The sequence below is a fragment of the Nyctereutes procyonoides genome, unplaced genomic scaffold (genome assembly GCF_905146905.1).
Source record: "Nyctereutes procyonoides isolate TBG_1078 unplaced genomic scaffold, NYPRO_anot_genome, whole genome shotgun sequence".
Taxonomy (NCBI): Eukaryota; Metazoa; Chordata; class Mammalia; order Carnivora; family Canidae; genus Nyctereutes; species Nyctereutes procyonoides.
Genome location: NW_026575126.1, coordinates 36,878,252 through 36,901,636, shown reverse-complemented (window position 1 = coordinate 36,901,636; position 23,385 = coordinate 36,878,252). Strand labels below are relative to the sequence as shown.

At 36.6% G+C, this 23,385-nt stretch overlaps 1 protein-coding gene across 4 annotated transcripts in view; it reads right to left on the bottom strand.

Annotated features, from left to right (window-relative positions):
* CEPT1 (choline/ethanolamine phosphotransferase 1) overlaps positions 1–23,331 on the bottom strand; it is a 37,347-nt gene extending 14,016 nt beyond the window's left edge. Inside the window, exons 1-5 of one of the 4 annotated variants that reach the window (XM_055339450.1) lie at positions 23,221–23,317; positions 16,148–16,556; positions 9,920–10,067; positions 7,575–7,716; positions 1,261–1,345 (exon numbers count right to left, since the gene is read on the bottom strand). In XM_055339450.1, the coding sequence (XP_055195425.1) occupies positions 1,261–1,345; positions 7,575–7,716; positions 9,920–10,067; positions 16,148–16,486 (714 nt within the window). In that variant the 5' untranslated portion in view covers positions 16,487–16,556; positions 23,221–23,317. The other 3 variants (XM_055339451.1, XM_055339449.1, XM_055339452.1) reach the window with 3 other exon arrangements.
* Between the last annotated feature and the right edge of the window lie 54 nt (positions 23,332–23,385).

Sequence of the window (23,385 nt, the reverse complement as noted above, 5' to 3'; positions counted from 1 at the left end):
AATGAAAATGGCTCTCGTTTTGCTTCTATATCATGCCTATAGTATTTCTCAATATTTTCCAAATTCTAAGCTTATTCTGAAAAAAAAAAGAAAAAAAGATGTAGACTATCCCTCACTATTAATCTGTCCCCAAAGATGTCACTTCTGCCACTGGATAAATGGATTTACAATGCTGCAAGATATCTTTCAGAAAGAACTTTGCTACCAGACTTATTATTTCTATCACATTACTGAAACATTTTAAAGCATGGAGATTCAATATAGAAAACCTAATGCAGCCTTGTATTGCTAGAATGATCTGTTATGTGTCCATATGAACAGTTCCCCAACACTCCATAAACTGCAAAAAAAAAAAAAAAAGGAATTTAAACTATTTTTCTTGTGAATAAATCTTTCATACTAAAGTGTGAAGGATTCTGGACTATTCTACTGGGAAACCATTTTCTAACAAATCTTTTTGAACTTTTAAAAGTCATTAGGGTCAAAATTATAATTCTAATGTGAGAGGAAAAAGGTATTATTTATTATTTACTTTTAAAAGTATTAAGGTCAAAATTATAATTTTCATGTGAGAGGAAAAAGGTACTAAGGAAATATGTATTTTATTAAAAACAAACCAAATCTGAAAAAGGAGAGTATTCAAAAGATAGCTATAGTAACATGAAAAGCAAAGGATACTTAGTTTTAAAAGCACAACTAAGAGAAGAAAACAATAAACAATACAAATAGGAATGAGAATAGCTTCAAGGATTAATTTTTTAAAAAACCAAGGTCATTGAAAACAGAAGAAGAGGTACTAGACTGCTTAAACAATATTCTACAGGAGTTAAGAGAATACATAGAACCTTTCCTACATTACTATTAAGAGTCCTCTCAACTTACTTGTCTAAAGGGAAACTGCTTGCTTTATTGTTTTCAAAATATAAATACCAAAAAAAAAAAATCTAGTTAATGGTGGAAAGGTATTTGTTTTAAAAATATTACATAGAGCAAAAATGGTATTAGGTATAGTACGTGAGAGAGATCATTGTTTTTAGCATCAAATCACTAGAAATATTATTTAAAAAAAATTTTAATAGGGTGGATTTTTATTGCCCTATATATATTTAAATGGTTTTTCTATTAACCTGTTTGTCTGTGAAATACCACCAGAAGACTTTTTAATTTTTGTAGTTTAATTACTCTGTGCATGACAAAGGTGCTGTCTTTATCAAGTTCACGCCACTGTTCATCGGACAGCATGAATATTCTAGCAGTTACCGTGAAGTTCCAGAACCAAGGTCCCAGGGTTCCTGTGAGAAGCTGGCATATTATAATTATGATCTGGGACTCTGTAACATCGAATCTATGCATAAGGAAACAAACATTTCAAAATAACTTTACTCAGAGCTTTTGCCAAAGAGCCTTATAGGTAGCAAAAACAGATTTAAAAGGTAGCATTACCCTTATAAAGACATCTAAAGATTCAATTATACAATTTATACAGTACTATTACTATCCTTATGTAAACATGTATATTTCTTACCCAAACCAAAATAGTAGAAAAGTTTAAAAATTCAAACTGTAACATACTGAATAAATGACTTGTAAATAGGAGCTGGAAACACTAAAACTAAAAATACCATCAACTCTTAATTACCCAAGTAGTGAATACTACTTGCCAAATAACCATATTATCTTTGACACAGGTCCCTTCAGTGCCAGAACCTATTCAGACTTCTCTGGACAGGAGTGCTCCCAGAAGCCCCTGTCCCTCACCCCTTCACCGCCCCACATATATCTCACCATGCTCCTACCTCTGCTATCTTAGTAGAATTAGTACATGTATGTGGAAAGGGCAAGGGGAAACTGACTTCTTTGGATATGGCTAGAACCAAATCAATCCAGTCAGCTCCTTGTCCTGTTTTCCTGATAATCTCTAGTCCAGAATCTTATCTTTCTTCCTCTTTCTCTTCTTTTAATTCCATACTAAGATTGTAACTCCTTATCAGATGAGTTTATTAGTGGTAAAAATGACACGCAAATTCGTGAAGCGTTCCATATTTTTGAATAAAATCAGCATTGTATTCAAAAAAAAAAAGTAAGATGTCCAATTCAATCACTAAAGAAGTTTTGGGACACAGCTGTTGACAGAAAAAGTAGCGGTATACAACAGGCTTCAATTCAAAACCACATAATCAAAATTAAGAGCTGAGGAATGCTAAAGGAGATAAAAAGTCTAAAATATTACCTGATGATCTGAGAGTTCAAACTGCAATCTAGGCTTTACATTAATATGCTTAAGATATTTTAAGATATGCTCTACAGCAATTTAATAAAATTAAAATGAGGACAATCTAAATGACTGAATCACTATAAACAACAACAAAAAATACACAGGGAAGCTAGAAACTGAAAGGAAAAATCTCTGATATTTATTAGTTTATGTGATAAATCTTAAACTTCTAAGGATATAAATATCCTATATAGGCATTCAAGAGGAAGTTTCCTAATTCTTAATCCACAAAAAGTGGATTATATGTTAACAGACAGTTTGGATTACAACATTAACAGTTTTTAATTACTAGGATATTTTCAAATACTTATTCTTTAAAGGTTTCTTGGGTAAGAACTGAATTGGATTGGTCAGACTATCAGAATACATAGCCTATTCACTTTTCTCGTTTAACTAGAAAAGAAAAAGTCAGAAGTTATCTACTTACATAGAAATAAACATGTGGTGGCAGAGTTTTTAGCTAATGTAAATGTGAAACATTAGAAGCACGAATTAGAAAATGTAATAAAGAGAAATACTCTGCCTGTTATAACTATAAATAATAAGTACATTGGAAATAACATTTGTGAAATTAATAGACTTATAGAAGGAACCTTAGATACCATCAAATCCAAAATTCTTGATTTACAAATTAGGAAATAGGCCTTGCTCAAGCTGAATATACAGATAATAATTTGGAGATAACACTTGAGACAAGGTATGGTCGACCTAGTTCAATTTATTACGATAATTTTTTTGTCTTGTGAAAAAAATTTTTTCCCTGAAATGGTAGAATTCTACCTTTCATAGGGTGGAGGATTTTTTTTAAGGCGAGTGTTTCTGCATGAACAGTTTTATTAGTTTCTAAGCATTTAATTTATAAAAAATGATTCTATACACATACATGTATAAATTACAGATTTTAAAATATCTAGATATATAGGGTTTAAGCCTTACGAGAGGAAACATGATCTCTTACATTCAATATAATCCATAAACATCTTAAATAATATTTTACAAATGTTTACAAATGAGCTTCAATTCATAATTCTTATTTTCTTCCATTGATCTGATCCTTCTGTGAAGTTCTAGCCTCTGAGCCCGGTCCCTCCCCAGTCTTTCAAATCCAGGCTAGCAAAAATCCTAATGGGCAAAGATGGGCCTAGAAGGGTCCCGATGAGCAGTACTCATCTCCGTCAGACCTCTACTAGCTCAGTCCAGAAGCACTGTCAGGACAGGGGTCTGTCTAGATGTGAAAGGTACTAATATTCTCTGTACAAGGCAGCTTTCAGCTGTGATCAGAGCAAAATACTGGAAGATTTAGCTGATAATTTCAGGGACAATGTATCCAAATCACATTGGCTTTCACATAGTATCTGACTCTGAATGGAAATTATTCAGTTTGGTTAGAGATTAATTAAATTACGGTGCCTATTTTTGGTCAAGATACTATGAGCAAACAATAGCAACTAAATTAGTGACATTAAGAGATTAAGAAAAAAATAAAAATCTCTTATTTGGTAAATATGCTATGTGGTTATTAAACACACAACAACCTGAATTGATTATTTATGAAAAAGAAATCCTCGTGATTCTTTTCACTTGTGTGTAAACATCAAAATGAAACAAACAAAATACAAGTATTTTAAAATAAAATTCCTAAGGTATCTAAAGCTGCTTTCACTTTTCTCCAAAAAAGAGTAAGAAAAAGCAAGGGATTTTAAAAAACTTCTTTTAGTCAAATTACATTTCAGAGTTTATCTTATTCTTTTCTAATTAAAGAAAATAAAATTTGTACTTTCTCCTCCATACATATAAACTTTACTTCGATATTTAGTCTATTATATATCTGCCTATTCTCTCCACTCTTTAAAAGAATGTGAAATCTAAAATGGCATTTTTAAAATTTCTTTAGGAATATCGCTATTATTCCATATGCCTCCACTATATTAGTTTTTTGATAAATACCTCCTTAAATGTAAGCACTTGCAGCACATTTCTATGAATGTTGAGAACTGCTTTTACTCTAAAAAATGGTGCAGCCTTAATATGAATGCAGTATTTCAGAAAATTATATTCAAATTTCCCAAATCAAAACCAATTCTTTGCAATACTAACAAGTCATTTAAATTGAGATATTGAATTCAAACTGGCCCCAATATTTCTATATATATATTCACAGCATTACAAAGAAGCACTGTAGTCCGAGTGGGAGAGTGTCCTCCCATCTAGCCCCTCTGCCTGTCACCATAAACTCTGGTCCTGCATTTTCAAGCTCCATATATCCATCTCTCCCTTTTTCCCCCCAAATATCTTCAATCTCTTCTCTAGTCAAGTTCTTCTGTGTAAATATAAAACCCTCCTTCCTTTGAACGTATGTTCTTTCTTCTAATAGATGCCTTGCTCCTTCCCATCATCACAGCCACATATTTTGTAAGTCACCTGTACTAAATGTGTGCTTATTTATTCCTTTCACTTCTCATCCCTCTACTATCTGGCTTCTACACTACTGGATGGCCTCAAACTGCCAAATTCAGCATGTAATTTTCTGTCCTCCTTTTGAGTCTTGGCAGCACTTAGCGTTGTTCTCTTTTGAAATCTCTGGCTTTTCATTCTGGTATGCCTCCTTCTCTGGTTGTTCAGTAATTTTCATAGGCTTCTTCCTAGGCTTGCTTTCTAAGTTTTCTAAGCTATTTCATTCTACTTGGATGTCTAAAATCTCTTACATACACGTTCTAGGTAGAACTTCTCCTTTCAAATAGGTTGCAAGTTCCTCTGCCTGTGGTGCCTTTCTCCACTTTCCTTCTAACCACCCATGGAGGGGAACAGGGAGTTACTCCAGTCTCTGCTCGCTCATTTGTTCTCCATAAGCAGATAGAAATGTAGTCCTAGTTTCTACCTCTTAGGCTTCTCTCCAACCTATGACTTTCTGTCTGCTTGCGCTGTTACCGCTCTAGCTCAGGCATCCACACTCCTCACGTTAATGATGCTGATGACTCCTAAGGGTCTCCTTACTTCTATCACAGTCCACTATAATTCACCCTCTGAATATTGCCAGCCTGCTTCTTCCAAACGGTCCTTTAGTCATTTCCCTGGTTTAGATCCTGCAAAGGCTAATAGACAGATTCAGGACAAAAGCCTATATTTCTTGGCAGGACACAGAAGTCCCTGATTCTCTGGATCTTCTCCAGCCTTATCTCCTGCCACTCCCCTACAGGCATCTTATGATTTAACAGTATGGAACTGTTCATAGTTGTCAAAGTACACATTTCATCACAGGAATATATTACAAAGGATGTTCTAAGACTCGCAAATAAAAAGCTGTGATATCAAATCACTCCTAAAAACACTATTTACAGGCAGCCCCGGTGGCCCAGCAGTTTAGTGCCGCCTTCAGCCCAGGGCATGATCCTGGAGACCCGGGATCGAGTCCCACGTTGGGCTCCCTGCATGGAGCCTGCTTCTCCCTCTGCCTGTGTCTCTGCCTCTCTCTTTCTGTGTCTCTCATGAATAAATAAATAAAATATTAAAAAAAAAACAAATCCAAAAAACCACTATTTACTCTTTCCCCACTTCCATGGTTCATTCACTTTCCTTTCTTCAGTTCCCCTAATACATGGTTGGTACTGCTTTACTTGAAAGGGAAAGAAAATTAATTAGGGCTGATGATAAATAAGCTTTCAAATAAGGGCTTGAAAGTTAACTATGAGGTAGTAAACACTGAAATAAACTATGTTGAATCCAGATATTACAAATTCTGCTACTTTTGAAAACTGTAACATCACTTCATCATACTACAAAAACCTTACTTAAAGGCTATAAAAACAGCATTGAGAAGAAATATCTACACACAATATTTCACTTACTGTTTTTTACTATCAGAAATCCCTAATATTTTCTGAGCACTGATCATTCTATAAACTGCTGAAGAACACACAGGCATATGATTTTCAACTGGACACACATGTCCACTATTGTCACTAAGAGTAACGTGTACCTTAAGATAGGCCTTAAATATGTTTTCTAAACCTCTTTATTATGAAATTCTTCCAGGACAAGCTTTTAGTTAACATCCAAAATATTAATAATTATTGTTACTGTAGTAAGTTAAGGACATCTTAAGTTCTATTTAAATAAGTGTAGCAAAAATCATTTGAACTAAACTTGTAAGAATTTCTGTGCATTCTGGCTATTACAAGACCTAGATAACAAAGTTTATGAGAAATCTAAAATTTAAATATCCATTAATGATTGATCTTAAAAAGACTAGGTTAAGATGTTCTATCATTTTCAATCAGAGACTTTTATTTGGATATTTCATGAAGTATTCAGAGTCTTTTCTCAAGTTTTCTCTTTTAATCCTACACCATGAAAAAAATAAGACTAGCTTGAGCAGTGTAAACAGGATCTGTGATACTTAATTAAACACTAGTTGATGAATTCCATCCTTTACCTCATTCCAAGACTAGTTTACTCATTAATATTTAAAGAAAAATACTGATGACCAAGTAGCAACCATTCATTTTAGAGTTTGAAAGGAATTTGTATTTCATTTTTAAAATTCTCGGGCATTTTGTTGGTGGTAGTAATTTATTTACTTATTTATTTATTTGTTTATTTATTTATTTATTTATTTATTTATTTATTTATATTTTTAAAAGATTTTATTTATTTATTCATGACAGAAAGAGAGAAGCAGAGACACAGGCAGAGGGAGAAGCAGGCTCCATGCAGGGAGCCCAATGTTGGACTTGATCCCGGGTTTCCAGGATCACACCCCAAGCCAAAGGCGGTGCTAAACTGCTGAGCCACCACTGGGGCTGCTCGGTGGTAGTAATTTATATGGTTTGTCATGTCAGCCAAATTATCAAGAGCTTAGATTTTCATAGATTCATAAATAATATGAAAAGAAAAAAATCTAATTAAACTATGATATTTAGAGATGAGAGTTGCTCTTTGCTGTCATAACTATCTTACCTTTCCTGAGAATGCATTTTGGTATGTCAAAAGAAAACTGAGTTAAGGAGAATAACAACAGGAAAATACAGTGAATTTATCTGGGGGAAAAACAAATGGGTATGAGTGAGGAGGGGCTACTGCTTTTCATATTATTTTAAAAATATTTGTTGAGAGGTTCTAATATTTTCTTTTAAACAGTATGATAGGACAACAGAGACCACTGGCAGCTATAATGAGTTTTAAATTTATTTTATTTGCTAAATTAATTTAGTACTCCAATTAATTCCTAATATTGAAATACCTAATTGTAACAGAAACCATATCTGAAAGAGGAAACAAATTACCATCAAGCGTTACTTACATTCCAAATCGCAATGTTCCAGAAACATACGTCTGCCAGTGTGCACAATAGAACATAAATGTCCCAGCAAAACAACAAAAAAACATCCAGTCAGGGTTTGTCCCCAGCTGCACTGCGATACAAGTTCCAAGAACCACAAAAACTGCAAGAGAAAGATTACAATAAAAACTGAACAATCTAAATAATCAACATTAACTGAGCTGGGAATGATTTATTTATTTTATTTTATTTTATTTTATTTATTTTTATTTTATTGTATTTATTTTTAATAATTTATTTTTTATTGCTGTTCAATTTGCCAACACACAGAATAACACCCAGTGCTCATCCCGTCAAGTGTCCCCCTCAGTGCCCGTCACCCATTCACCCCCACCCCTGGACCTCCTCCCCTTCCACCAACCCCTAGTTCGTTTCCCAGAGTTAGGAGTCTTTATGTTCTGTCTCCCTTTCTGATATTTCCCACACAGTTCTTCTCCCTTCCCTTATTGGGAATGATTTTAGATTAGGCAAAAAGAAGACTTGCTATGAATGTACAATCTTCTCTCAGTTATCCAGGGTACCAGGAAAGCAGGATATAATCTTTTACATTACCTTTCCCCTCAAATTTCAGTTTCTTCACTATATCACATAGTGAAACCAAATCAAAAGCAACTAAAATACTTGAGCATTTTATTGAGTATTCTCCCAACTTAGTGATAGTGATAATAATGAACGGTAAAAAATTACAAGCCAGAGTGAGAAACAAAACAAAACCCATCCCCTATACTTCAGTTTCCTTACTTTTAACATGACGATAAAAACCAGAAAAAAATAAATCAGCATCGTAAAGGATTTCAAATAGTGCCTGAAATACTATGTGATTTTTGAGAAAAAGAAAAACTAAAGGCCTAAATAATTCACAAAACGACGGATTTTTATTTTAGATTCATAGCTATCTTTTCTTATGTAGTAGATATAATTATGAGTGTCTTATATAGAAAAATACTTCCTATAAAAGTTTAGAACTCAAACTATAGAACAAAAATGATCATTACTTGGGACGCCTGGATGGCTCAGCAGTTGAGGGTCTGCCTTCGACTCAGGGCGTGTCCCCGGGCTCCTGGGTTTGAGTCCCATATTGGGCTCCCTAGAAGGAGCCTATTTCTCCCTCTGCCTGTGTCTCTGCCTCTCTCTCTGTGTATCTCTCATGAATAAATAAATAAAATCTTAAAAAAAATTATCATTTAAAAAATAGGATACCTATCATTCCATAGTCACCCAATTATAATGTCCTTTCAAGATGCCCAACAAGCCTCTGTATTCAGTGGAAGTCTTGAATTTTTCTTGAGTACTGAGTTGTAAGTGCTTAGCTACTCACTTTCCTCTACTAAGTGGGTTATTGTTGGGACGTATCAAAACAATGATTTTCACATGTACCTACAACTGCAAACTGAGTTTAAGAGGTAAAACTATTGCAGGGTTGTTTGTTTCTTTTAAAAATATTTTAAATGCTATGCCAAGTGACAAGAAACCAAAAGAAAACCTAAAAAAAAATATGTGTGTGCATAAGGGGATAGGGGTATTCCTATCAGGAAGAGTAGTTAGAAACTGTCATTTAGTTCTAAATCTCTTTTCCCTTTAAAAAAGTACAATATTATTTATTATTATTATTATTTTTTTAAAGTACAAAATTATACTATCTATAATGTAAGATATCGTAACTCATCTATTGCTAGCCTTTAGTATATTTCTTTTTAGTCTTTTTATCTGAGTCCATTACCAGTCCAGGTCAGCAACATAATTTTAAACATCAACAGAAGATCCATTTAAATATAAAGACCACGAATTTCCTAGTCTCCCACTATTGTACTAGTCTATAATTTGTGAAATTTTTGATGATGACAATTATGCCCTAAGATTTTTTTTTTTTAAGATTTTTATTTATTTATTCATGAGAGACACAGAGAGGCAGAGACATAGGAGAGGGAGAAACAGGCTCCCTGCGGGGAGTCCATGTAGGACTTGATCCCCAGACCGGGATCACACCCCGAGCCAAAGGCAGATGCTCAATTGCTAAGCCACCCAGGTGTCTCTATGCCCTAAGATTTTAAAAACAACAGATGTCAAAAGAATAATATTTAGGTTTAAAAATAACTTACGTAGAAATTAACTTAATTTCTAAATTTCCCCATATAGCCAATAATGAACAAATGTTAACCATATTTATAGTCTTTTGAAAACTTTAAAGCTTGATATAAATCACTTATTCTGATAACTAGCATAACATAAACCTCTTATTTATTCCAACATTGTTCATCACATTACTTTATCACTATTAATCATTAACATTAAAAAATCAACAATACCTGTTGATAGTGAATCACAACCATGATCAAAAAGTTCTCCCAAAGGAGAGCTACTATTAGTTCTTCTGGCCTGTTTCCCATCTATAGCGTCCAAAGACTGATAAATGAAAAGGCCACATGCACAAGCAATGTATGCCCACAGAGGAGCCTGTGAAACAAAGAAACACAAGAGTTATTAAGATATTCATTACTATGTTTCACTGATATTTTTATTTTTTTTTGTTTTTTTTTTTTTTTTTCACTGATACATTTTTACTTGCAGATACTTTATCTTCATTCTCCAGAGAAGTACTACTGGTTGGAAGCTATGGGAGAGAATCCAAAGGCTAATTAAGGAAAAACTTTTTTTGAGACAATCGGAACTATAAAAGAATCCAATTCTGTGCTTTGTATAGGTGCTCAAACAGATGTTGGATAACTGCTTCATAAGGTTATATAAGAGATCAGACTAGGTAACTTCCATAAGATTCTTCTTAATGTTTAAATTCTAAGAGTCAATCAAAAAATAATCTAATATAGTTTATTCCAAGTTGTATCTTTCAAGATGTCTACAGTTCTTACATGAAGAAAATGAATCTCATGCTACCCTCCTCTGGGAAACACTGGGTTACACAATGTTAGAGACTTCTCTATTGCAGGACGACTTCTAGTCCTTCAGGTTGCTCATGTACATTATGGATATTCAAGAAGGGGGACATGATATGCTGTCTTTTTCCAAATTTATTAGAGCATGTAACCTATTTTCAACACACTTCTTCAATGTTCCATGGAACAGCACCAGCGAAATGATGAGCTAGTACACAGAGTGCTTAGAACATTATTTTTCAAATATTTATGGTCACATTTTCAAGGAATAATTTCTCTTTTCCCAGACAGCAATTGAACCACTAATAACAGATTTAAATGTTGGGTGTTAAGAAAGGAGGGCTTCTAATTGACATGTTGTTCTTCAAGAATATAGAAGAGTGTCTTATATTACTTTTCACTATTTTCCCATGCCTGAGCCATGAAAAAAATTCTATAATCACAAGGTATTTTCTCAAATATCAGTTATCAAGTTAAACTGAGTGTTAAATGCCCACAGTAGCAAATTAAAACTACTCAGAGCTGCAAGTAATATTCATATTCTGCACTGCAAAGAGGTTTCTCTCAAAATTCTATTTAGTTCTCAATATTAAAGGTAAGAATCTTCTCTTAAACATTTTCCTTGAGTCTCATATTAGAACACTGAAGCTGTCAAAAGGACCATAGCATAAGCCAGAGTTACAAACCCTGAAAACAATCACTGTGATTATGTAAGCATGCTTTATTGCAAGCTCACTGGACCGATTAATCTTGTATGATTAAGAACCCCACCTTCCAGACTTTGAGTCTACCTCCTCTTGCTCCTAAAGCAATCTAGTAACTCTCTAGAGCTACACTGTCATACACAGTAGCTATTAGACATGTGCAGTTATTTTAGTTTAGACTAAAATTAAATAAAACTAAAAACTCAGTCCCTCAGCTACACTAGGCACATTTCAAACGTTCAACAGCTAGATGTGGCCATGGCTATCATACTGGATCAAACAGACACAGAACATAACCATCATCACAGAAATTTCTATCGGACAATACTGTTTTACAGGACCAGAAAGCTAGGGACTTCTTGGGGTCTAAACTTAGGATTTTAATGGGGGCAATGTGTTAGTCTGCAATAGAGACAACTTCAACTATTAGTATACATGCAATCCTAGAAAATGTTGAGATAGTAACCACGTATATTTTAAGAGAAAGCAAGGTCTTTTTTTTTTTTTTTTAAAGAAAGGTTTATTTATTTATTTATTTATTTTATTTATTTATGATAGTCACAGAGAGATAGAGAGAGAGAGAGGCAGAGACACAGGCAGAGGGAGAAGCAGGCTCCATGCACCGGGAGCCCGATGTGGGATTCGATCCCGGGTCTCCAGGATCGGGCCCTGGGCCAAAGGCAGGCGCCAAACCGCTGCACCACCCAGGGATCCCGAGAAAGCAAGGTCTTGTGGTCTTCAGACGATTCTTACTGTCAATCTGTAGAATACTAATATTTATATATCTTTTCTTTGTTTTCACTGTTTCACAACTTGGAAGTGTTTTAGGAAGAAAGCTTTCTCATTCAACAACAGGCCTGGTCTCAGCTGGGTTAAGAGTCTGAGAGATACACTGAATCAATAAAGGAACACATGTATCATTCAGGGATTCATCACACCCTAGTAGGTGGGTGGGGAAGAACCAGAATAGGCAAATAATCTTATCACAAACAGGCAATGAACTGACTTGCAAAATCTTGCAGAGGTGTTCTTATATGAGACAACTCAGGTGAAAAATTCTAAGAAATATGGTTTTACTGAGCTTCTGAAACAGAACTGTGGGGTTTACATATGTACAAATGTGTACCTATGCTGATGCAATAGTGTTGTTTTTTTTCTTTTTCTAGGAGGATACATCAAAAAACTTGTTTATGTTATGCATGAGAAGAGAAATTAGAGGTAAGGCGTGGGAAGGAGAGTAAAAGAGATTTTACTTTTGTTTTATACTTTTGTTTGAATTTTTCATCTATGTAATGTTTCCCCTTTCCTTTTTAATGTCAGTAGGAATTAACTGGGCAATGAGATTATGGGCAATGTGGCACTTTAATTTTCTTTCCATTCTTCTAGATTAAAAAAAAAAATCTAAAGTTTTTCAGTGAGTTAGTTGAAAAACATTAAATTTGGCAATATAAAAACAAAATGAAAACAAAAAACTCTTATGATCATATTCCAAAAAGTTGTAAACACACACACACACACACACACACACACACACACACTTAAAGCTCTTATTGGTAATAGCACATGGCTCAGTTCTGGTTTTCCTGTGTATAAAATAGCTAACACCAATTTCTTTTACCTGTCTTATGTGGCCAGGGTAACTGAAGCGTATGTATAACACATCAACTGCAAGATAAATTCCAAATTAACTCATGAAACTAAAGCCAGAGTTACTAGCTGATGAGATTTAAATAGTCTCAGAAACAGATCATGAGGATATTTTGGTATCCATATAAAAGGGGTTAAGTTTACATTTCTACCTCAGAAATGTGAAAAATAAGGGGTGATTTTTCCTTTCTTATCTGAAGAGGTTTTTTTCTGACAAAAAGGCAAACTCCACTGACACCATCACAATAGTAACATTCTTTTCTACTAGAAAGATCAGTATCTGAAACGCTAATGTATTAAAAAAAAATCAGTAACACAAAAAATATATGGAAAGTTTGTAATACCTGAGGATATGAAATTTAATATTCACCCACTGGAACAAGGCCCAAAGGAATCAGAGCTGAAATGAATGAGAAAGTTCCCTGGGTAATGAATTTATGGAACTCTTTGACTCCAAAACAGTGATAAATAAAACAATATAAGAAATTGAATAAGGACTTATATAAATTGTGATTCCATATATATTATTAGAAGAAATCAAGAATTTCTTGATTGTGACCCCTCTTCACAACAAGAGGGAGGTTGTGGGGAAGAACAATGTACATACTTAATGTTTTTGACCAATGAAATATAACCACCTGTTGAACATTTTATGTTAGGCACTCTGAATGGATAATCTTATTTCTCTTATACTACAAAATAAAATTTCAAAGGATAAACTGTGACCTGGAGAATTTACATAAATTATTGAAGATTACAGAGATAATAAGGACATACCATGGAAGACAACCATGGCCTATTTAACTCACTGTGATCTAAAGCCTAACAAGGATTTCTACTGTGCAGCTATAAATGCATCTAGGCATAGCTTTTGTAGGACACTACCTTCCCTTGCAGAGCACCAGACAGTGGCTCAATCATATGATTCCCTTGCAGAATCATACCTTAATTCTTCTTAGCAGCAATTCTGAAAAGTTCTCTTTTCTCTTCAATTCTGATTAGAATGGTTCCCATTCTGTAAGTTTCCTCAAAGATTTAAACTAATTATAGGATTACTCCAATAATGCCAAATCACTTAAGTACAAAGGCTGAAGAAAAGTACTATAAGGAACATGGTAGGTACTTGGTACACTCTAGGGTATTCAAGAAATGACTATTAATGGTTGAACTACCTTTGAACTTGCCCTCAGTCCCTGATCATGGAACTAGCTTAGAATTGTTGGAAGGTTTCTTTTGAATCAACACAACTTGTTTTTCTGCTGAATCTCTAAGGATGTGTGAGAGCTGGACCAAATTCCTCTGGAAGGATCTATCAGGTCCTCAAATAAGCCACAGATAAAATAGTTCAAAGGGCATGTGATAAAGAATCCCAGGACATGGGGCAGCCCGGTGGCTCAGCGGTTTAGCACCGCCTTCGGCCCAGGGCGTGATCCTGGAGATCCGGGATCTAGTCCCATGTCAGGCTACCTGCGTCGAGCCTGCTTCTCCCTCTGCCTGTGTCTCTGCCTCTCTCTCTCTCTCTCGAATAAATAAAAATCCTAAAAAAAAAAAAAAAAAAAAAAAAAAAAAGAAGAATCCCAGGACACAACAACCATACTGATTTTTGGTTTTTAAGTTTCCTGATTGATATAAAGCAAAATAAGATGACAGAAAATCAGAAGTATACCCATAAAATGTGTATGGACTGGATTTGTATAGTAAAAGAGGAATTAAAAGTATTCAAGAGTGAGAAGGAAATGAACACCTGGGAGAAGACTGAATAAAAAAAATCTTACAGGTAACTGTGATGTTCAGTAGCCATTAACTTTAAGAGCTATAAGTGGAAATAAATTGATGGAAATAGAAAGGGATAGATAGGTTTGAATGGTGATAGTTTTATCGCAAAGAACAAATCATCTGAAAAGACTACTTAAAAATGATTACTTCAAGGTAAAGTCCATAATGTGACCATTTTGAGTTCATAAGGTTCAGAGGTACCTCTGACACCTTTAGTTGAGGATCACCTTCTATCTTGGTTATCTGGGACTGATCACTTGGATTAATATAGGCAAAACAAATGTTTCTGATTCTCTTCCATTTATCTAGCTACTTTCATTTCCTTTTTATCAAGGACATTTTAAAACCAAAGAGATAAACATTAATTTACCTATTCCAATGAAGTGTTCTAGTTTCCAGTTTTGGTTTTAAGTAATGAGTAGAGAGGGTAAAAGAAGGACCAGGGATCCCTGGGTGGCGCAGCGGTTTGGCGCCTGCCTTTGGCCCAGGGCGCGATCCTGGAGACCTGGGATCGGATCCCACGTCGGGCTCCCGGTGCATGGAGCCTGCTTCTCCCTCTGCCTGTGTCTCTGCCTCTCTTTCTCTCTCTCTCTCTCTATCACAAATAAATAAAAAAAATAAAAAAAATAAATAAAAGAAGGACCAGCAGTAGAGACTTGTATTTAAGAAGGCCCAGGAAAAATAGTCTTTGTCAGCAGTAACTGCTCTCCTTTTTTTTTTTTTTTTTTTTTTATGATAGTCACAGAGAGAGAGAGAGAGAGAGGCAGAGACACAGGCAGAGGGAGAAGCAGGCTCCATGCACCGGAAGCCTGACGTGGGATTCGATCCCGGGTCTCCAGGATCTCGCCCTGGGCCAAAGGCAGGCGCCAAACCGCTGCGCCACCCAGGGATCCCCAACTGCTCTCTTTCTTAACAGCAGCCATTGCAGGATACAGAACAGGAAATGCGTTATGTTGACATTTTCTTATATATCTTTTGCCTTGTTAGAATAGAGATATACCTGAGGTCTATCAGTCACATATATTTACAGGAAGAAAAAAAGGATATTCAAACAATTCTCACTGGAATGGAGAGGAAACAAATCACTTTTGTTAAGACTGATTTATAGCTGCGCCATTTCACTACCAGAGACTTTTTCTCTCATCATTTTAAACTTTGCTAAGATTTCATTCATTCAGCTCTTAAAAAAATTTTAAAAAAATTCAGTCATTTTTAAAAACTTTTTTATATTGAGATTAACTAATTTTAAAAGGAATATCGTACACATTAATCCTTGGTAATATTAATTTACCTACTAGAATCAGACTCTACCCTTTGCTTCTAGTTTTCATAAACAGAGTATAAAATAGATTGTAGTCATGAGCTTTATTAATAGTATAGGTGATACAATATTTCAAAGCAGTTGATATGTAGCTGTCAAATTGTCTTATCTTTAGCTAAAATGAACCTAAGAATCCCAATTACAGCATTTTGGGTATATAACAGATGCTCAAATTTGTTAAAAAATTAATCTTACCTGCTCTGTAGCTGTGGGACAGTAGAAGACTAATAGAACAGTTGTACAGATGTTTATTGACAATCCAATGATGGTGATGAGATTTGGGGCAATCCAGGAGGGAACTCGTCCAACTAGCCATTCCCAGTACCCCTGCATTAAGGGCTCAAGCAGGGACCGTCCAGCACTCTGATATCTGTGTTCTTCTAGCCGCTTTAGTTGGTGTCTTGACAATGGTGGTGTAGGTAACTGAAACAATTTATTTAATACACATCCTGGAGTACTTATATGACCGAAGCCCATAGTGGACTCCGGGTGAGAATCTCCACATCGTTTCCTCGTTGACCGATGCCCACTCATGGATCTTGGCTGCCTTTTATTTAAAAGAATAATTTATCTTGTTTCACAGCTTTTTGTGGCTGATCTTTACCTGAAAAAAGAGAAAAAGATACATCTGTCAATCACTATTTATATCAATGTCAGTAAATTTTAAAAACTGGTAATAGTAATGCTATCAGAACACCAGGAATTTGTTTTTAGTTCTTGTTCTTACTGATGGTGTGAGCCAAAAGAAGTCAAATAACTTCACCCTCAGATGAAAAATATTTTTTTAAAGATTTTATTTATTTATTCATAGAGACACAGCTAGAGAGAGAGAGGCAAAGACACAGGCAGAGGGAGAAGCAGGCTCCATGCAAGGAGTCTGACGTGGGATTCGATCCCGGGTCTCCAGGATCACGCCCTGGGCTGCAGGCGGTGCTAAACCGCTACGCCACCAGGGCTGCCCTCAGGTGAAAAATATTAAGGGATTTTTATAGTAATATGCTTCTTGATACCTTATAGTTTGACTTCAAAGCTCTCCCATTTTTTTTTATCTCACACTAATTTCAGTAATATAATGGAACAAATTTTAGAAATCATTTCTAAATGATTTCTAAACCTAATCATTTCAAATACGTGGACAACAGGTCCAAAGGCATCCCCAAAGATACCTAGCAAATTAGTGTATCAGAGGAATGATTTGAATAACATGGGTCTTACATAAGATTTTTATTTCATGCTAATTGGGCACTTATATACTAACACTCGAAGCACATTTCATATATTAACTCATTTAATCCTTATAACAACTCTATCTAGAAGGTAAGGATTATTAATTATTCCCATTTTTACAGAAAATGAAAGTAAGGCACAGGAGCTAATTAACTTGCCCAAACTCATACAGCTGGTAAATGAGGTTCATACGAACACAGGATTTCTACCTGAGATAAACTGAAAGAAAAAACTTATGAAGTGGAAAGGGATATATATTGGCAACCTATCAGGCAGGGATGAAGAGCGGGGGGAAAAACAAAACAAAACAAAACCAAACCAAACCCCACAACCCTAAGTGTCAGAGGACAGAATATATGTATTACCAAAGTGACCTGATGAACTGAGGTAGTAAGAAGTGTTAAGTGTATTAAGTGATGACTGTTCATAAAGGACACTGAGTTTAATCCCTGAGGTACTTACACTTGACTTAGAAAAGATTACAGATAATATAATTATTATAAATTCCTAAGCAACATAAGAAAATAATGACAAAACTATTTTCAAGATTAAAGGGTAATTAAATATATTTATCAGCGGAAAGTAGTGAGAACACTCAAAAACTAGTATGATGACTTCAAATGTTTGAAGTGGTAAGCACCTAAGAGGGTGATAAAAATAAAAATGTGAAAGCCAGTCAAATCTATATGTAATTTCTACTTAGAAGGAAGAATCAAGGGAAAGCACTTAGGGAATTAAACATGAAAGGTGAGGAAGGAACAGAGAAAACATGAATCAACAGAGACTAAAAAAGGGAAGTTAGGAAAGAAAACCAATTATTTTGGCTTGGAGGGTGATGGAAGGGGAATCTGGAAATGGAGGTTAGAAAGACATAACAGTAACTTTTAAGGAGACATGTTTTAGACAAGCTCAAAATCCTGGAGTTTAAGCAAGTGATGAAAATTTCAAGTTACCAACTCTGGATGAAGTCTAGTTTTGTTTTGTTTCTTAAATTAGAAAAGTTCTCAAAAGGATTAAGTATGAAGAAAAAAAGGAAAATAATAAAGAACTTGCAGGAAACTTAGGGTTACACAGCAGAAGAAATGGAAGCCATAAAAGAACAAACGGGGGTGGTGGTGGTGGTGGATTTCAATAGAACTAAAAGGGTAGTGGCATCAAACCAAAAGAGGTGTACTTTGATCTTTTGGTAGAAAGCTATCTAGAATGCAACATGAAATTACCAGAAATGTTCCACTATGGGAATGCAGAAGGTGATACAGAAAGTAGGACATTTCAACAATGGACCCAGTATCAAACATGCCCAAGACTACTACTCTCTATTCCCATACATATCAAGTTCCAAAGTTCCAATGTCACTAAGAATCTACATTGACAACCAAAATCTCAATTGTGTATCTCAATAATAGGCTCAGCAAAAAAGTTCTGTAATTTTCAATTGCCTTAAATAAAATTTCAAAAGTCTTAAAAGAATCATCAGTGCCACAATTCACTTAAGGTGCTCTGAAAAAATATACTGAAATAATTTTCAAACCAAGGTAAATAAAAATTACTATTATTTCAAAGAATTCTTCCACACGCCCAACTGTATCACAAAACAATTGACTAATGTCAAACTGGTTATAAGATCATTTTAAAGAAAGTGACAGATAACTGCCAAAAACTTAACTTTATAGTAGGCAAATTTTCTATAGTCAAATTAAAAGATGCATCTTCATGTTTGGTGAGCTATAATCCATCAGCTTTTGCAAAATTCAACTTAAAATGGGATAAAAAGTTTAGTCATCTCAATTTATATTTTATTATTGTAGCATTCCATTTTCCTACTGTAAAAAAACAAGTGACGTATTGAGGGTGCTGGCCTGCTTTTGGCACTAAACAACTACAAGCAACTGATCCTATGGTTTTAAGTTTGAGCATTTGGCAGGATTATATGATAAACTGATACCTTCCTTCTGAGTGTTTCCCCCTTCTGACCTAGATTTTTTTTTTTACCTTTTATTTCTCTTTTAGAAAAATCTAAATTTTGACTAACCTTTCTAGATCTATCCATTACATAATTCATGCATAAATAAAAAAGCCAGTGAGTTTTTAATTTCAATTTGGCAACACTGTCTCTGTGAAGCTATTAGCAACAAATTTGCAAATATAAATTCAGACACATGAAGCCTGACATATAGGTATCTACTTTGCTTTCAATACACATTGATGAACAAAGAGGTTGCTATCACTGCCACAAATTCATCTCCACTCTTCCTTCATCTGATCATATCTGAGACCCAGAGGTTACTGCATTCAAACCATCTCAGGAAAACAGGAGCTTTTGAACTTTAGCAAATGAAAGTAAGCATATCTCAAGGGAGTGCAACAGGGTAGGTGACTATAACAAGATGACTGAACTTTATGGGGAAAAAGGGAAATAAGATGTGGGATGGGAATATGAAATGGAGAAACAAATAGTACTAAAGTTATTCTAGCCACCTGAGATTTTTTACCTAGAGTCAGGCCTATGCCTAAAAGAGTGAAGAGAAAACTGTCCTTTCCCTGTGCCACACTATAAGGAACTAAAATAATATAAGGAGCTAAAATTTATTGCTGGCTATCCTGGTAACCACCAGTCATAAGATTTTCTGAGAAAATTAATTCCAAGTTCCAAGCCAATACTGAGTGCAGTAAACAAGACAGACATGGTCCTGGTTCCCATGTCCAATTGGAAAATAAAAACAGGTAGACAAGCAAATAGCATTACACACTGTGATGGGTGCTAAAAGGAAAAGTGTGGAGCCAAAAAATAGTTAGGGGTGCACATTTTAGATAAGGTGGTTGAAATCTATGAAGAGGTAGCATTTAAATCAAATTCTGAGGAAGAAAAGGAGCTAGCCGTTCCAAAAGCAGGAAGAAGAAGAGTCCAAGAAAAGGGAATAGGTCCTGAGGCAAGAAGGAGCTGGTCTTGTTCAAGTACCTTTGAGATCACTACGGTTGGACAGCCGTAGTCCAATAAATCAGATGGAAGAGTGACATAAAGTCTGAAAAGCCAGACAATGCAGAGGTTTATAGACCATGATAAAGAATTGAGATTTTGTTGATGTTTTGAAAAGTCACCAATGAGCTTATAAAAAAATTGTAATTTTGTAATACAAAATCTATTTATTAACAGGATGTTTTCATAAATCATTAATAGAAGTATTTTAAACTCAAAAACTGCCCATCATATGGAATTCATTTTAGTGTAATATTGATCACAGGGCCATAGCTTTTGTAACCTTTCCACTTGTAATCAGCAAATTCCCCTTTTCTGTTATAACCTGGCTCTAGTGCAATACTCCTTTCACAGCACTTCATCACATTTTGAACTTTTGTTTGTTGTATTGTTTTTGGTCTTTTCTCCACACTGGTCTATAAGCTCCACAAATGCAGAGACCATGCTCATCTTAAGATTCTTTCTCTCTTTTTTTTTTTAATTTTTATTTATTTATGATAGTCACACAGAGAGAGAGAGAGAGAGAGAGGCAGAGACACAGGCAGAGGGAGAAGCAGGCTCCATGCACCGGGAGCCCGACCTGGGATTCGATCCCGGGTCTCCAGGATCGCGCCCTGGGCCAAAGGCAGGCAGGCGCTAAACCGCTGCGCCACCCAGGGATCCCTTAAGATTCTTTCTCCAAACTTTCCTACCATATCTAACATTAAGTAATTAGGACTTACTCATGAAACAAAGAACAAAAATGGTTCATCTAGTATTTAATGAGCACCTTGTTGCTCTAGACCTTGAAGAAACAGACTGAACTATGCCATCCATGACCCCAAGAAACTCAAGGGGGGTGAAGAGGAGTCTTATAAGGAGCTCAGTCATGATGTGCTGTGAACAAACTATAGTGGGAGTCCAGAGGAGGGGGGGGCACATATGGTCTAACAAAAAATTTTCTTTGTGCAGGCATGAATATTTATGTGAAAAGCCCAACAAAGGTACAAAAATATAATCGGAGAGATTTAATGAATACCTTTACTAAAATTACACACAATTTACAAAGCTAAATCTATGTCACAGAACATCTGTGCTTATAGCAGCTGAGGAAAATGGCATGCTGCCTACATTATTCCTGTGTTCAGCTTTGGGAAACATCTGAGAAGTAGCCCACTAAAAAAGGAATCTCCAACTGCTCAGCAGAGCATAAGGTAAGCTTACACAATATCCAACCTGTAGTGTGAAATTCCCGAATTCCCATTCCCCCACAAGTCTAAAGGCTCCAAGTTTCGAGCTGCACTGATTCAGCAGTATGTTTACAGTTCTTTCACAGGAATTAGTGACTACACAGCTCTTTCTAACCTCTATGGCACTACTAAAGTGAAGTACAATAGCCAACACTATTTGGAAGGCAGAGCAAATTATAAAAAGTCTAAAAAAAAAAAAAAAAGGAAAACTAATAGGATCACAGGATTACATTCAGCATTATTTAACAAGTGATACACAGAACAAGTTAGGAAAAACAAAAGCCTTTTCAGCAGACTTGGAAGCAAAAACAGTACTGTGTAATACAATTTAGATCTACTGTTTTGCTGAAGTGAAATCTTGCATTCTTTAGAAAAAGGGAAACAACCTCCTCCAAAAGAAAAAAAAGAAAAAAGAGCAAAAAGCCTGTCATTTTATAGATTTTCATATTCCCTCTAAAAAGGCAGCACAGCATGACCCTCAACAGCACCAGCAGCACTTTAGCCAGCTTAAAGAACTCTTTTGCTGCCTAGAAAACAAATTGAATATGCAATAAAACGTAATATGGCTTATAAAAAAGTTTAGAGTTTATATATAAAAACATTTAATTGTTTACAATATAACTTTGAAAAGAGATTGGGTGTGGGAAAGGAAGGAGAATAAATTCATGAAACCAAAGTTGTAAACATTCAGAACAATCTATTAACCGGACAAGAAATAAAGATGCCTCTGGCGGGACAGAACAGGTTAAACCAAGAGGCAGATTTATCAAATTCGTTTCTCAAGTGGAAGCACTGTGCAGACGAGTCGTACAGGGGTTCTGGCTGGTTTTCCAAAGCAAAGAACAAGTATGCAGCAAAACAAACGCTTTTAGAACGTCAATCACTGGAACTTTATGCGAACACCAATTTTCTAAAGCAGTTATGCTAAATGTACCTAGGACGGTGAAACACACACACTGAACACATTCCTACCCTACTAGTGTGAGGGTAGAAACTATATTCTCTGCCCACACACAAGACAAGACGCTGATATTTGCTGAAACACAACTATGAACTTGCCTATCATGATACGGATTCATCAATGAACGAAGAGCCGTCACACAAAACTGTACGTTTGATACCAAGGAGGCAAACAGCAAAATGACACAACCGCAAGCACCGAGTCGGAGAAAACATGTTGAATACAGCGAGCTGTAAAGATGCTGCTCATGCGGGGTTCCTGGAAACACCCGCAAGCCTCGGAACCCTCCTGTCCTCCCTCCTCCAAAGAATACTGCTGAAATAAACCCTAGCTGTGTATAAGTAAATGTACGCTGCAATTTCTAGAAAAGTTGAAGCGCGGCCCAGCCGCGAATCGCCAGCACCGCATCCGAAAGGCAGGCCGCCCGGCCCGGGTGCATCACGGCTGGGGGCTCGGGGTACCTGCGCAGGAGGCGGCGGGCCTGGCAGCGCCAGGTGGCTTCCCCGCGGGCCGCGCCCCCGTGCCACCCCGCAGCACCCCCGCCCGGCCGGCCGAGCCCCCCCGCAGCCCCCCCATCCCCGGCCGCGCCCCCGCAGCCCCCGTCCCGCCGGCCGAGCCCCAGCCCGCGCCCGCCCCCCGGTGCCCCTCCCCGTGCCCCCCGGGTCGCGGGCCGGACCCCACCCGCCCCACAAGGCCGCGCGCGGGGTCGGCGGCGCCGGGAAGCCCTGCGTTCGCCGGGCCGAGCCCATACACACCTAGCCTCCAGGGCCCCACCCCAGAGCACGCAGCGCTCGCCAAGCCTCTCGACAGTCGCGCCCCCCAGCACGGCCGTCGCACCCGGCCATCTTCCCAGGGCCGAGCCCCGCAGCCTTACCCCGACCCCGGAATCACACCTCTAGAAATAAGACCTCCGACTCCAGACGGCCGAGCCTCTGCGAGCGGCGGCGACCCGTTCGCGACGCTTTCGCGTTGCCGTAAAGGAGGGACACGGGGCGGAAACGAGCGGCGGCGCGGGCGCGCTCCTGGGGGGTGAGCGCGC